At 37.5% G+C, this 16590-nt stretch overlaps 1 protein-coding gene across 3 annotated transcripts in view; it reads right to left on the bottom strand.

The window, feature by feature from the left end:
- ZNF148 (zinc finger protein 148) overlaps window positions 1-16590 on the bottom strand; it is a 41085-nt gene that overhangs the window by 13562 nt on the left and 10933 nt on the right. For 2 of the 3 annotated variants that reach the window (XM_088168324.1, XM_014871796.2), the window contains exons 2-5: window positions 7043-7388; window positions 5715-5840; window positions 2559-2682; window positions 1817-1900 (exon numbers count right to left, since the gene is read on the bottom strand). In XM_088168324.1, the coding sequence (XP_088024450.1) occupies window positions 1817-1900; window positions 2559-2682; window positions 5715-5840; window positions 7043-7372 (664 nt within the window). In that variant the 5' untranslated portion in view covers window positions 7373-7388. The remainder of the gene's footprint in view (window positions 1-1816; window positions 1901-2558; window positions 2683-5714; window positions 5841-7042; window positions 7389-16590) is intronic. The other variant, XM_088168325.1, reaches the window with a different exon arrangement.

Below are 16590 nucleotides of genomic sequence, written 5' to 3' on the forward strand. Positions count from 1 at the left end.
TGAAAGCACAGACAGGTATGCAAAGTGACAATTAGCTACACTATAACTGGCTGAAGCCAAAAATTAAACACCAGTTAAATCCTTGTTAACTAAACAGCCTTCAGAAAAAAATGTGCCACTCCTGGAAGCAGTTTTATGTGTTTTCTCCTAATCATTACTAGCTGTCACCTAGAAAAACATCCATGATTCAACAATTTAAAAACAAGCACCATCTTCTATTTTCTGAGAAACAACCAAACTATACCTCGGGATGCTGAGAAAAGGAAGAAACACAGTTATCTAAAAAAAGTCAGATAACAATATGGTTAATTAGTTAAATGGCACCTTTTTCTCTGCTAAATAAAGATTAGCATATCTAAGAGCTGGCATAAAAACCTGCAATCCCACCACATCCATCCCCTCCCTCCAAAGCTTACAATTGACACAGATTTCTCATTACAGCTAGAAGCTAAATTTTAGAAGATAATTAAATCAATTAATAAAATATTTGCAGTCAAGTGTTAATTAACTATATTGCCCAGACTCTCATTTTCAAAGCCACGTACAGGGAATAATCTTCATGTGGAAAAAAAAAAAAAAAAAGAAAATCTAAAAATGTGAAGACTGCACTTAAAATTTTGCCTTTTTGGGGGGGGTGGGGGGCAGATAGATGGATGGAAGAGACTGAATGAGCATTCTTTTCAAGAATAAGTATCTACACAAAGTGGAGGCAGCATGGTTCACCAATTCAGAGCCAGAGGAAAGACTAGGAGCAGAACAAAGACATTGGACAGAAGAATGGAAGACTCTTCTGTGGCTGACTGGCTGAAGGAAACCTACTTAGTCTGGACTCATGGCAACCTAGGATACAAAAATCTCATAAACAACAGGGCATTTGTGCATGTAACTCCCTGTACACTGCTCTGAAAATTCATTTTGCAGAGTTTTTTCTCCCTCTCAACCCTTGAACATGCACACACTGCACTGTGTGTTAGTAGCTTTCATATCCATTTAAATGCTACAGCCAAGAAACACTGTGCACATTCACCAGCTCTGCTTTTCTGAAAAAGAGGCTGAGAAATTGGCATCTAGTCCAAAAGGGACCATATTACAAAATATTTAAAGAGGGATTGAAAGGCCATGCACCAAAATGCCAAAAACCCAATGAAACCAAACCTGTTAAACAATGTGGTTCTGTGTGGTGCAACAAGATTTTTAAAAAACAAATATATATAAACTTTGACTTTCTTTGGCTTAAAGCTTTGGGCCTTACTTGACCTAAACTGCATATTTTTAAACTAAGATTTTCTTTTTTGCACAGTTCTGAATTTAACCTAAAAGAAGAAAAAAAGTGAAAAGAAAAGCTGATACTAATACCTTTGGGGTTAGGCATTTTGGCCATTTTAGTCCTGGCACTTTTCCATCAAATTCAAATACAAACAAACAGACAAACAAACAAATAAATCTATGGAAATGTAATTTGGAAGTTCCTCTTGTCTGAATAAACTTGATACAACGGAAGACAGAACTGCTTAACGAACTTTGACTTTTATGAATGCACAAACTTCAGGATTTGCTGCTCTGGGGTTATTTATAGAAAACTACTTTCAGATCTGCTTACTGGACTTCATACTCATTTTACAGCCAAAGGAAAGTGGAACAAGTTGAAAGCACAAAACTGATTTATTTTTAAAAGATTCATAACTTTATAACACGTGTTAAATTAAAACAAACTACGACAGGGTTTTAGGCTGCATATTTATTACCAGAAACCTTGCCTGAGTGGGGAAACAGTTTTTAAGCACGCCAGTAAAGATACTCAAGGCACTATACTCACCAGTATGAATCTTCTCATGCCTCTGTAGCAGGTACTTCTGTATGAAACGCATGTCGCACTGACTGCACTGAAATGGTTTTTCACCTTGAACAATATAATTCCACATCCATAAGTTAATAACTACACACTGTTGTTTCTGATAACTATTTTCGAGGATATTAAAATGTCTATTAAAACACCAGCATCTGAGCGAATTCCAAAAACACCCTGATACCAAAAAACATTTGCCTTGCTACGTTTATGAACTGCAGAGTTCTCTCCATGATCCTAAGAGTCACATTAAGACTAGCAAGGAAGAGTGATCTGGAATGGCTGTAATTTCCTCATGAGCAAGATCAATCAGGATGCTGGCATAGACTGCATTCAGGATACTGGCAAGCTATTATAACAGTAAGTACCTTTTCACTTCTCTGAACAGAGAGATACCTCATCAGACAAATAAGCAGCCGCAGCACATTTTACACAGGGGTCAATTTTTGGCACTTAGGCTACAAGTCAACCCATTACTTTCTGATAAAGAAAGAAAATAAACCTTGTAAACATTTAGCTCTTCAGTTTATTAAATATATGTTGACTTTTTCCCTGATATTCTTTTGACACTTTGGTGCATGGAATCTCTAAGCTTAGATGCCAAGTTAGCTACACTCTTAAAACTGAAATTCGCATAGAGCTGAAAACATTTTTAACATAAGTAAACAACTCTTTATATAGTAGAAAAGACAAATTTGAAGTCAAGCAGTACCTGTATGAATGAAGACATGTCTCTGTAAATGGTAGTTGGTTCTAAAGGCAGCATTGCAATGCTCACAAACATGAGATTTGTGGGTTTTCAGACCAAGTGATCCATCCTCATTTATTGTAAGGATCTATTTTAAAAAGAGTAAAATTTGTTCTCACACTACCCTCTAAAGATGTCTTATTAACTACAAAAAAAAAAAAACATTAATTTTTCGATGCAGCAAATGTAAATATTTCAGGTAAAACAATGCTAATTTCTACAAAACTATGCGTTAAGCTTCTAATACACATTTCCAATTGCAGTCCAATCCAACTTGTGTCTCGTTGTGCATTAAGAGATATTTCAACAGGACAGAGACAAAAGCAGCTCATGGAAAATCAGCTTAGAGCTTCCCTAGGCACAGCTGAGTCACTTTATACACTACTGTTTATTTTGTCCGTCTGTTGGAAAGAATGCAAAGTAATCAAACCACTCTTGGGACTAAACCATGAACAATTGTATTTTAAAGCAAAAGTGAAAAGTAATACTCTTTTTTTCAAATCACAACTCTGAATGTTTGCTAAAAGTCATTAAAGCTTAACCAGCTTATATTATCTACATCTATATAATACCAATAGACTCAAAGGTAAAATTGTATTTCAAAAACCAAAATCCCAAAGCCAAACAACCAAGAGAATAGTATTATTCTTCTCCATTTTCAGGTTTTTGACTCAATAAAGTATTGCTCACTTAATATACATATTAAAGCATCTCCTTGATGACTTCAACTTGCCACACTCAATTACTTTGCTATCAAACAAAGCTGCTATTTATATAAAGCTAAAAAAAGTTAAAAAAAATACACCACATCTACTTTATTCAATAAAGCTAATCACAGGTTTTTTCTAATTTGTCAAAAAGAATAAAAATAGAAAACTAAGCCAAACCCCAAAATCTCTACTATCTCTGGCAAGAGAATATGAAAACCAGTAAACAAATTACATATATAAAAGTCTTGCTTAACTGCAAACACAGCTATAAAGAAGAGCTTAAGAAATCTTAAATAATACAGTTTAGTCCCTTGTTATTAACAAAAAATAAAAGTATGCTGGGAAAACACATCTGCAGTTTGATTAGCTATAGCATTTTAGGTTTTATGATAATGACAGCGATGAGAAAGAGAGAGTCAATAACGGAAACAGTATATCTGAAATAGTAGCAAATACTGGAGGATCTACTTAATTTTTAATTCTCCTGCATGAAAACAAGAGTGAAAGTCTCAGACTGACAAATTCTTGTGCATTCACTCTGAAGGACAAGCACATTCATACGTTTGTAAGATTGGTGTGTTACAGCTCCAGTCACAGACAGAGACAATTGTAAAGACTCTGTTCTGTGACACTATCCAGCTGATGAAGCCGACTGCGTCTTTAAAACAAATTTAAATACATGTTATGAAATGTTTTTCATATATTATATTGAATTTTTTCAATAATTGTGCAGAAAATACACTTCATTTCATGGTTATCCTAAACCTAGGCTCTTCTACTTAATCTGCTCCTTGTACCACCCTGTCAAATGATGAGAGTTAACTTTGTCAGAGCAGCTTCCCTAACCAAAGCAAAGAAGCTTGTGCGTGTGTGTGTGCGCGTGCGTGTGCGTCCGTGTGTGCACATGTGTGTGTGCGTGGAAGAGGGAACAGGAGACAGGAGGCATGACACCTAATGACTTCTTCATTACCTGATCACTGCATTGATATACAACAGAATTTATAACGTTTCAGGATGCTAACTGACTTCCATATGTCAGAGTTCCAGCTGCTTGATGGATGGAGAATCAACCCCACTACTCTGGAAATACAGAAACTGCAGTAGGTTCTCACCTAGGTCAGTCCTTCAGCTTTTTTCTACTCTGCCTTTCTACTCTGACAGGTCTGAAAAAAGGGGAAGAGAGACTGAAAAAAAAACCTGTTTAACAATTCTCCTGATCATTTTTCAATCTTTTGTCATCACAAAAGACTAACCCTGGCAGACTGGGAGATAAAAAGGAAGCATGCAAGTACATGTCTGTAGAAAGAGGGGCACACGCCTCTTCTACCTTGCCATGTTTCCATGGAAGTGATCTCTGGATGTACTCAACCTAGATCTCCTTTTTCTCTCAAAGGGAAAAGTGAGAAAAAAATGCACAGCATTTGGAACTTGCTTCCACACCAATCTGAAGCAATTTCTCAGCTTTCCAAGAATACTGCAGGTGCGACATTATTTGACAGTGCTTTGAGGAGGACTGGAGGGTCCTGCTCCCAAGGCAACAAAAAGGAGGTTTGGGAGATTTTCTTTGTATTACAGTGAGTTTTCCTTTGATGTACAAACAGTCTGGGTTGATTTCTGAATAGGCTTATTTTAATGCTGCTGTGTGGTAACATAGAACTGATTTACTTCTATCAGAGCAGCCTGTATATGTTCTATTTGAAGTCTGAAGATTAATACTGATTTGGGGAATTACTAGAAGATATAACACTGCTACCTCATGAGGTGAAATGATTCTGGTTTTATCTGAAATGCTTCTCAACAGAAGAAAATTGTTTTCAGACATACAGGGATACATACTTCTCATGAATGGATCTACAAAACAAATTTTTAAGTAACAAACCAGCAGCTAGGGTAAGAATCTCTTGATATAAATAAATACATATATGAAGATGATTATGACCACAGGAATTTTCCCTACCAGTAAATTATTTTATATATATTAGTAAACTTTTTAGAATTTTCAAAACTAACATTTTAGTTTTCTTTTTAGAAACTTTTCACTACTATGCATGAAGCATATTAAATTATCAGGCTCACAGAAAAGCACAACTATTATTAGATAGATACAGAGTAATGATTTATAAATGGTCTACAAAGCTACTGACTCATAATTTTAAAAAAATATTTGGAGAGAGAACTGCCTGGAGAGACAGATGTTAAAATATGTCAAGAGTTCATGTTGCTAAAAGGAGTTCAAAGAAAAACACTGTTATATCAGTTTTGTTTTGGGTCTCTGGTGAACTTCAACTGCATCTTTACTGAGCAAACAAACAATTTCCAGCCTAACTAGTTCAAATGCTAATGAAATTAGTCATAGTCAACCAAATCTTCAGGTCCTTTTAATCTTGGTTTTGCCAAATCAATGTCTTACTTTTGCTGGTGAACGCTGTTTTCTTTTCTTCTTTTTCTGCAAATCTACTGGCTCTCGTATTTGTTTTTTGTCTCGTTTCTGTTGTTCAGATGCATCAGTAAAGGTAATTTCTTGCTTTACACTGATCTGTTAAGATACCAAGTGCCAGTTTCAGGTAAGGTTCTCACTACAGAAAAGCAATTTTTCAATTTTAGAAGATGACAAACTGCTGAAACAGAAAACCTTTTCCTAAGGGAATTATCTTCTGGCTTCACTCTTTCAGAAATTTAAGTGAAAGAATTAATATGTATCTTAAACAAAAAGGGCACAGTTAATTTCCTCAGTAACATTTTGATGTATCCTTTCATTCATCTCCCAAGGTCTTTTTTCCTGACCTGTGGTGATTTTGAGATCAGTTCATATGTTAAAATCACTTCCATCTGTAAAACCATTCAGTTTTTCATACCTATTTTACTTTAGTCCATGCTGTTGTCAATGCAAGATTTAATGGAATAGTTTATTATATATTTAAAACATAAGTATTTTTAAGGAAAAAAAAAGACCAGTTCTAATGAAGTTTTTGAAAAAAAGAAAAAAAGATTTAAAAATCTTGATCTAATGTGAACTTTAATGAAGACCATGATACTCTCACATTTTTCTAACACCTGAGCCACCTGATCTATAGCTAACAGAGTAGTGTTTTAACAGTGCTGGGTTTCTGAAGATTATTCTTCATGTGTAAGGCTATCTACTTTTATAGCCCTGGTAACTGTCCTTTATGTTTGAAGGGTAACAGTGATGATGTGCTGCATTACAGACAGATGCTCTGTTTTCAAAAGGAAGTCATATCTATGCTCTCTGGGAAAGCCAAGGTATGCCTTCTATGAGATATCGTGGAGGGGCATATTTATGGTCATGTATGAAGTGTCACAGTCCAACCTGCAGTGTGAATGCAATTGCTAAGCGTCCACATACCTTAAAAACATACAAGATGCTTCCTATAGCAAAAGCAACTAAACAGTACTATGAACAGCATAAACAGTATGCACCTTCTAACAACGCTATTTATTCCGGTTTGTAGTTACCCTTGAACATTAAATATCCTTAAAGGAGCACATTTTAATGCTTTAGTTCTATGGTAACAGCCTGCTTATAAAATATTTATAAAACAGATACTTAAAGATTATACTTAATTGGCAAAATTTATCCACAGCCAGAGGCAAATGACATAATTATTTTGATAATCAAAATCCAAACAAGCAATTAATAGATTCTTGCCAGAGTAGGATTAGACTACCAGATCAAGCTTCCTAGTAATCTCTCCAATATTTCACAAAGAAATTGCTTACAGGGACATTAACAGCATACTGCAGCCCTTGAGGAAGTCTATCTTGAGCATCCATTTCATCATCATTTTTTACCGTCTCCTCATGGACCATGAGTTCATCATGTGAAATCATCTCTTGCTGTCGAAGTTCACTTTCCTGTAACACTTCATCTGTTGCAAGAATTTCTTGGTGCGGCATAGTCCGATCTTGAAGCACTGCCTCTTGCCGTTCTCTCGATACTCCAGACTGGTCAGATACTGCACCCATCCCTACCATAGCCCTGGATGACTGCATCTGGTCTATGCCACCACATTTAAGAAATAATCCTCCCAGCTTGTCTTCAATGTTCATTCTTAAGTGCAATTACCTACAAAGAAAGTTTTAATAGTAAACATCTACAATTGGTGCGCTTGCTTAAATTTTTTTACTTAAAAACATTTTATAAGAAGTCAAGTCAGTACTCAACAAACACATGCAGTCCTAAAATTGATACTGAGTAAGAACCAAAAGTTGGATATCTTGGAGGAATGTCAAAAGATTTTCCTTTCATGCATCTGTGCACACAATTAAACACTTTCAAATAAAAGGTTTCAAATCAGTGCTTCTGACTGCTGGCAGAAGTATGGTAATTAAATGATGGCTAATTCCTCCTTCTCATTCCTTAGAAAACTTTTAATTTTTTTCCTGGATGCCCTCTTTGCTCTGCTCTCTTTTTCCATTTTGACTGTCTTTTACAAACACCTCTTTCATATTGGTCCTGTTCTCCCTACTTCCTTGTCCTTTCAGTGCCCTTCCACTGCTGCTACCCCAGGGCATTGCAGTTCCTGGAACATCTTAATATCCACAAGTGAGAGAAAACTGACCTGCATCCAAAGCAGCACTTGAGGGAGGTGATTCTGCCCCTCCACTCCACTCTCCTGTGACCCCACCTGCACTCTTACATCCAGCTCTGGGGCCACAACATAAGAAGGATGTGGATATGCTGGAGCAAGTCCAGGGGAGGCGAAGAAAATTATCAAAGAGCTAGAACATCTCTGCTATGCCAACAGGATGAAAGAAAGAAGGCTCTGGGGAGACCTTATTGCAGCCTTCCATTACTTAAAAGGAAGCTTTTAAGGTGGAGAAAGAACTTTTTTGCAGACTTTGTTGCAACAGGACAACAGATAATGCTTTTGAATGGAGACAAAGTCAATTTAGACTAAATACAAGGAAAAATATTGTTACAATGAGGGTGCTGAAACTGGCACAAGATACCCAGAGAGGTGGTGGATACCACATCCAGAAAAACATTCAAGGCCAGGTTGGATGGGATGGCCTTTAAAGGTCCCTTCCAACCCAAACTATTCTGTGATTCTATAAAAATCTGACTATAACTGAAGCTATACATCAAATAAAGACTATAGAAAGGTCAAAACTGTTCATAAAAGACATTCACTTTCATTACTCACTAAGCAGGAGCATTAGTGAGGAAATATAAATTCCAGTCATGAAAAGCAATACAATCCACAATATTCCAACAAGTATCATGACATTATTAATTGGCTTTTAGCAGAGAGCAGGAGGCTTTTGTGAAGCTGGAAGTGGCAGCATCTTCTCATTCTACTAATTATTATATATACAAGATAGTTCTAGGACTCTTCTTGTCCTTGGCACACTGGATGTCCAGTCAGAGCAGTCAGTCTCCTTCACCATATTCGCCAGGCCCATAAACCTTCCTACCCATTCCGCAGTGCTCCTCGAGACAGACACACCAACAGACAGACAGACAGACATCCTTCCTCCATCTCTCTATGTTCCCACAGGCAGAGAGAAGAGGCACTACACACACAGCAGACACAGGGGTGGGAGCAGAGGCACAGTGGAGCTGGACAACACACAGCAGGCCCAGCCAAAGCACCAGATGGGACCTGGGGCAGCACCACAACAGCAGCACCTTTGGTTTTGATACAGAGTTAGGATACAGGGGTGATGTGGGTACATTGCTAGACATCAGCTTCAAATTCCATCCCCCTGAGAGTGCAGCATGGAGAAAGGATCCATCTCCATTCTAGGCCTAAGTCAGAGGCTACACTGCTTTCCCTGCAGCTCACAGTGACAACTCATAACCAAAGAAATCAAGTCTCTCTACAGGTTAAGTCTACAGAAACCAGGACTCTGCCTAAAACCAGCAGGACTATCACTCAGCAGAACCACACCACAACACCCCCCCGCCAGTCTAACAGACTGCCAACATGCGAAAACACTCCATTAAGCAAATGTACATCAAATGTCTAAATTTCCATATTCAATTTGATCTATTTGATCCCTTCCTGAACAATTTTCTTCTCTAGGAATTTATTTCAAAAATTCTCAATGTATCTAAACATTTGTGAAGCTTTCTTTATGACAAACTACAGAGTTTACAAAATAAACACTGGTTTATTTTTAGGTGAGGTCCTAGATTACTTGGTAGGAATGGAAGCCACCAGTTGAAAGAGCTGAAAAATCTCATTAGGTTCTCCTACATTGTCTTTTGTTTCAAATATTACTATTGGTTCTTAAGATTCTGAAAGTAAGATTAACTCAATTTCTTTTTTAAAAAAAGGGAAAAAAACAGCTCACCACACACCTCAACCAAAAAAGTAAAAAGCTCATTAACATATCCTGATGGCAACTCATGTCTTATAACTCAAAAGTGAAAGAATATTTGTGCCTATTCTGCACCATGAGAGGTTCTAAATTTCTGAATACATCATAGAAAGGCTGACAGCCAGGATGGTCTGACCTCTCTCAGTTTCAAATACTTAAGAAGCACACCAGAGGAAGAAGCTTTTCAGGCAAATACTTTTTTATTATTTTTAGTAAGCCTTGCTCTGCTGGGAATCGGGAGAACAGAGTCACCAAGCTAAATGTCTTTATGTATGACAGTGTCATCAACCTTTTTAACATCCTTCCTACATTAATGCCCATTTTAAGGACCAAAAGCATCCATGACAGGAGAAGAACATGGAAAAATTCTGTTTACCACATTTATGCTTGTGATTTGTCCTTTTTTCTTCTCCTGTAATTCTAACATAAGGAAGTTTGAAATCATGCATTTGATATTCACAGTATCTGTCTTCAAATATGGACAACAATTTCTTAATGCCTTGAGTGAGTTCAGGTAGTGCTATGTGACAAGCTGACTCTCAAATTAATCCATTTAGAGTAAGAGAATGAGATATTTTCAAGGGAAAATTCAGGTCTGCTATTTCACACAGCCACTTGCAGACATTATATAAGCCATGAAGTATTTTTCAGATTTAACTGGGAAATCATACTGATAGTTTCTCAGCAATAACACAAACAAATAAACAAAATCTGGCACCATACTAAGGCTGTATTCTTGCCACCGATGAAGATCTCCAACAGATCTTGCAACATCATAAAAGAAGAAAATCAGGACTCTTTTATCATCTTTTTCCTTTGGAATATCCTGTGCCAAATGAGAAAGGTGAGATAGAACTGAAATTCTTAAGATTTGGTAAAAGATGGTGCAAAAAACCTAAGGCTGAGACTAGTTCTTTTGGTAAAGTATTTTAAATACTTAGCTTGAAAACAGACTTCAAGGAAAATAAAACAGATATACCTACTAATTTCAGCCTTTATCTGAAGTCAATCCATACTCAGAGTACATCTCACACAGATTGTCATTCTCTATGCTTTTGTTCCACACTACAGGAATACGACAGCATCAGGTCACTGCAGATTCTCCAAAGGAATGCTGTGCACAGGTATGAGAATACAAGAATGCAAGATGCTGAAACACATTCAAGGAGAACAAACAGCATTAAGTGTGAGAACATGGTGGCCCAATCAGGCCACTGGCAAGAACAGCAGAGAAGGTTGTTCCACATGGAGGATGACACTGCCACATCACTCTGAAATTAGGCAGGAATCGCGGAAATCCTGGATTTAAAGCTACTTCCTGGCAGGAAGTGAGGCAGGCTAAGCAGCTGAGCGCTAACCACGCACAAGATCCTGCTACTCTCACCAACAGAGGCAGGAAGACTCCTGACATGCCAAGCCTTGAGACAGCTGGCAAGATCCAGCAGCTTCCCAGAGGACAGGCCAGCTGTGGGCTGGTATTCACGGGTCTTGGCGGGTCCCTCAGCTGCAAAGGATATGGAAACAGTTCCTTTCTCATCATGACTAGCAGGTTCAGCAGAGTCAAGCAACTGAAAGCCCTCAAGTCCTCTTCCAGTCATGATCTTGAGTCATATCAGAAGTGGTGTAGTAAGTGCACTGCTTATTAAATCAGGCTTTCAAACACCTGGCTTTTCATAGTAAAATAGTGAGAATTTATAGTGTTAGGCTGCACACGAGAAGTGATGAAACACAAAGGAAGTTACATGACTTGAAGGTGATGTTTTAAAACAAAGAGGTAGTGTTTTAAAACAACGAACCACAAACAAAAACAGGCTATTAATCCAAGCAAGAAGCATCCAAAACACAATTAATTCAGTAAAACACTTGTAATTTGTCAAGTGACACCTTTCAGCTCACATAAAAGGAATCCTATCATTTAAATTGAAGATGAGAAGTGCTCTTGGAAGAATGACAGTGTGATAAAGAAATGTAAGTTAAAAGCATTCAAACAAGATCATTTTACCAAGCCTGCAAAGATTAAATACATTTTAAAGTGCAAGATGCATTTGTGAAATAAAGATCAACTTACTTAGAGATTATCTCTAGGGAAGCTACAAAAATACAAACCACATACACGCACACAAGCAAATTTCTTGGCATAAGACATTTCTATCCCTATTGCAGAGATGTTTTTAATGGAATTTCAGAAGTTCTATTAAGCTTCACCAAGTAATCTCATGATTTTTCTTAGAGTTTATAGTTCCTCTATAAACTGAGAGAAAAAGAGCTGTCAACAAAACCTTTAAAGAATCCATTTTGCTTGGCAGAGATTCTCCAAGCCTTTACTGCAGGCAAAGCATCTCACAAGAGACATCTACAAGCAGAGCTCCCTGGGGAAGAGAGAGAGGAAGGGGAAGGACCGCCTGAAAAAGGTCTCACAGGACCCTGCCAGCACCTTCTCTTTTCACAGGGTGCTCCACAGCTGCCTGCAGCACATCCCCATCCACCGAACAGCATCACTTCATTCAGAAAGTGCTGCTTCCCCAAAGCCTCCGGCTGCACTTCAGAACTATTCATTTCAGGAACCCTGACATCAGCTTTTCCAAAGACTTCGTGCACTGAGCTGGAGAGCTGAGCAGTAAAGACAATATTCCTAATTAAAGAAACAACCACTTAAATGAAAACATGCTGCATGAGAAGCATGACAACATTTCAATTCAGAATCAAAAATAAAAATACCATCAAGAGAAAACATCAATTGATTCAAAAAGTCTGCTGGGATGGTGGCTGCTACGAAGTAGATCTGAACAGACACCCTGAAGGAAAGTAGCAAAATTTGTAAGCCACCAGAGTACAACACATGGTCCAGCTCTTGTTCTCCACTTTGATTGATGGTAAGGGTTATTCTGTCTTCTCCCTTCTTTTCTTAGGCATGCAGTAAGGCATTATTTAATTTAATGAGCAAGTACTCAGTGATACTAATTGGGTTCACTTTAAAAATAAAATCCGTATGTGCAGAAACATGAATTCTGTAGGATTTATAAGACTCTTTATGACAGAGGAGAAAAGAAAACACATTTAAGGATTAACAACAGAGACAAAAGACGAAAATCATCTGCAGTTTAGTATCTATTTGTAGAACAGAATTAGTTTAATGCTTTTTGCTTTTTTTTAAAGTAAGATGGACTTTTTGTATTTGTAAACATTGTCCTGTGAAAGTCTTTGTTGTTTCAGAACTTCTACTACTCCTTTTAAGTGTCAAAAAGCAGGATTAGCTGCCTTCTATATCCATAACCCACTCCACCCTCTCTTCTATACAATCTTCTCCCTACTTTTGCAAGGAAAAAATGAATGAAAGAAGGCTAAGGGAAACAGGAAAAGAAAGTTGTTAAAATATAACTATTCTTCTGGCTTAAACTTTAGCTTCTTATGAAGGACTGTAGCAAAGACTTGAGATAGAAATATGACTTTCACTATAAATACGTGATAAAAGCGATAACAAATTAAATATCAATAAGCTCTCGTTTAGTGTGTTTTCTAAGACACAACAACCCAAACACAAGAGCCAAGATGCACAACAGCAATTCTAACTTGCCTTTAGCAACCTGATACCATTCTGATGAAAACTACCTCCAAGATTCCCCTCACAAAAGCTGACACTGTGCTCAGCCCAAGCTATTAAATGGTTTCAGGATAACCTTACACTGGGAGTAGCCTGATGACATTATTTTACCTCCACATTTTGGGAAGTGTGCAACATTCCTAATGAGCAAACATCTGAAGCTACAGAACACATACCTGAGTACTCCTCCCACATCCTTGATTCAAGAGCTTCTGGAAGAAGGAGTACATGCAGAGCCCAAACCACAAAACATATAAAGGTTACTTGTGCAAAACGCACACAGAATTAGATTTTCAAAAGGCAATCTGGGGGAACCTCTCAGCTTCTTATGGCTCATCTCTATGGTCATGCTCCAATTATTTGTGCTAAACCGTAAGCTTAAATTAATATAGTGTACATAAAGCTATAAAACTCCCCAAATGAACATTCTCATTCTAGTACAGAATGTTTTCCTTCCCTATTTAGTGGAATAGTGGAATTCACTTTGGAAAGGTTTATTCTGAATTAAAAAGACAACCACTTTATAACCAGAGCAATTTACTGGCATGACTAGCAAAACCTTTCTAAATAGCCAAACTTCTACAAAATCACCTACAACTGATAGGCCACTCCAGTGGGACATTTGGTGTATTTTGTTATTTACTCAACTCTCAATAGTACTGAAAGAAACAATCCAATACAGGGGTACCTGCCCAAAGGGGAGTGTCCTGTACCTCTCCCACCTCAGACCTCCTTGGTGCCTACTCTGGGCTGAGCACAACATTGTGCAACTGAGGAGGGAGTTGGGCAAAAACATTCCCACAGAAAAGCCACGAGGTTTTGTTTGGATCAGTGGGATAGAGCAGTGGAGTGAGGAAGCAGGAGCAGCGAACAGGACTATTTCTTCCAGGAGTGGTCAGTGGTTGGATCAGATTAAAGTGCATTGTGAAACTGCTCCACAAAGGCAATGTACACACACACATTAACACCTCAGAGCTGCCACCCAAACATACCCAACAGCTATGCCAAATTCAGACCATGTGAAAAATGGCTATCTACATTCTCATATGCTTTCCTCCTAAAATGAAGCATAGAAGTCACCAATAATTCTGTAATTTCTAATGCTAATGAAGAAAAAGGTAGCAACAGAGCTTAATAGCATATTTAAAACTACTAATGTTTAAGCATTTCCATGAATGAAACCACCACCAATGCAAGCCCCTCCAAAAGCAAGAGAAAAGTTAGAACTTAACAGGTTCCTAACATCCACTTTAAATCCCTACCAAACCATGAAAAATGCTGACTATTCTCATCACATCAGAAAATATATTTACTTGCACTATTAAAATATGGATATAGTCCAATACAAAAGGAAACATAGCTCGCTTTCACAGTATCAAAGGTTCAATTTTTACCATACCACAGAAGCCTAGAGAGTAAAGAATAATACCCTACTTAATGGTACTCAATAAAGAAAATTAAACACAATTCTCTCTTCTCCCTACTCAGAAAAATAACACTCAGCTAAAAGAACGATTTTTAAATTAACACGTAAGTAGTTTTAAGAATCAATTTGAATGTGTTGACTTGCAAAAAGAAAGCAATCAAACATAAATCATCATGGAAAGGTTAACAGATCATAAAATCAACACATTCTAAAAGGTAACATATGATACACTCTTATGACTTGTTGCACAGTTATTTCTGAGTGCTCCATGTTGCTGAACACAGGCCAGTGCAGGGCCTGATCCCACCAAGATTTACACTCATACTGAGCTGTGAATAGTCCTATTACAATCAACAGGATTACTCACAGAAAATCTCCTTATTGTGCACAAAATTATCCATGCGTGAAAATCTTTGTCACCTTTCTTATTCTGAAATCTGTATTCCATCATCACCAGTGTAACTATAATTTAATATCAAATGTGAACATGGAAAAGCTTGTGATGTTGTATTTAAAAAGCCACAGCTCCATGTCAAAATCCACAGGGGTGTCACCAGTGTCACAAACATATTTTAAATTCAAAAATCACAGGCAATGCTACTTTTTATCTGGAAGAAAAAAGCCACTGGTTTTGTGGCACTATGTTATAAACTATTACAAAACAGTTATTTTTGAGAACTTATCTGGGAATTTCTCCCATTGGGTAGTTAAGCTCAGAAGAATGCAGGATTTCTGTCTTTGCACCATGAAACTTGGACACTCAAAAGTGCTCACTCTGGGGACTTCTGATGACATTCATATTGAGGAAAACAAGCACTGCATGTAACTAAGGCTACCCAGCATCTCCTAAGTGGCATTTTATAACTTCAGTCCAACTGGAGAAAATTTTGTATAATTTCATCTATCTCATGCATGCCCCAAGCTGAAACTATAAAAATATTTCAGATAACGTGTCAAATGGTTTTTCATTTTATTTTGACAACAGTGCAGTTCTATCACAAAGCTGAGCTAATCTAACAGCTAAGGTCATTGAGAGGGGCAATCCCTCCTCCTAACTCTGAGAGTCCACCCTATCATTGGTGTCTACTCTAATGCTCAGATTTTTAAAAATGTGACTTTTTCTTACAAGCCCTTAAACTCTTTGGGCCTCACAACTTTACCATCTGCAAGTATCTGTGAAGCATCTCTACTCATCACAAGGACTATGCTAGTGCTGCTTTACAGAAAATGACAACCTGCTGTTGCTCTCAAATTGGCCCAAATACCAAAGGTCTGTATATGTGTGTGCAAGTTCCCAAGACACCCAGTGGTCGATGCCCTGGAGGGAAGGGACGCCATCCAGAGGGACCTGACAGGCTGGAGAGATGGGCCTGTGTGAACTTCATGAACTTCAATAAGGCTGAGTGCAAGATCCTGCAAGTGAGACAGGGCAATCCCAAGCACAAACACTGGTACTGTACTTCTTTAAAATACAAATATCACAAATATATGTGCATGTGTGTGCATATATATACACACATATATGATTTTCTACAGCACACTGGAGGGAATGCTCCATAAAAATATGTGAAACTAGTGAGAGAGATTATAATATCCTTGCTCTGTTTGTTGTAAGTGCCAAAACATGCATGAGTCACAGAGTGCATGAAAAGAAAGTAATGCCCATTTAAGCAGTTGAACACTACCTAGCAAAATAGGATCAAGCTCTTTCTACCAAAATTTTTCCAAAATAGGTGATCAATAATTATATTTGGCACATTTTCCAGCTGCTTATTTTGACATATTCAGGTCAGATTTACCCAAAATGCTGAGTACTCAGGGCTGCAATTATGTCACTTACAGCAATACTTTAAAAATACAAAGATGAATGCAATGCTGCTATTTTAATTTCAAAAAAAGCTCTTAAAGAGCTCA

This window comes from Sturnus vulgaris, chromosome 7 (assembly GCF_052056855.1).
Source record: "Sturnus vulgaris isolate bStuVul1 chromosome 7, bStuVul1.hap1, whole genome shotgun sequence".
Taxonomy (NCBI): domain Eukaryota; kingdom Metazoa; phylum Chordata; class Aves; order Passeriformes; family Sturnidae; genus Sturnus; species Sturnus vulgaris.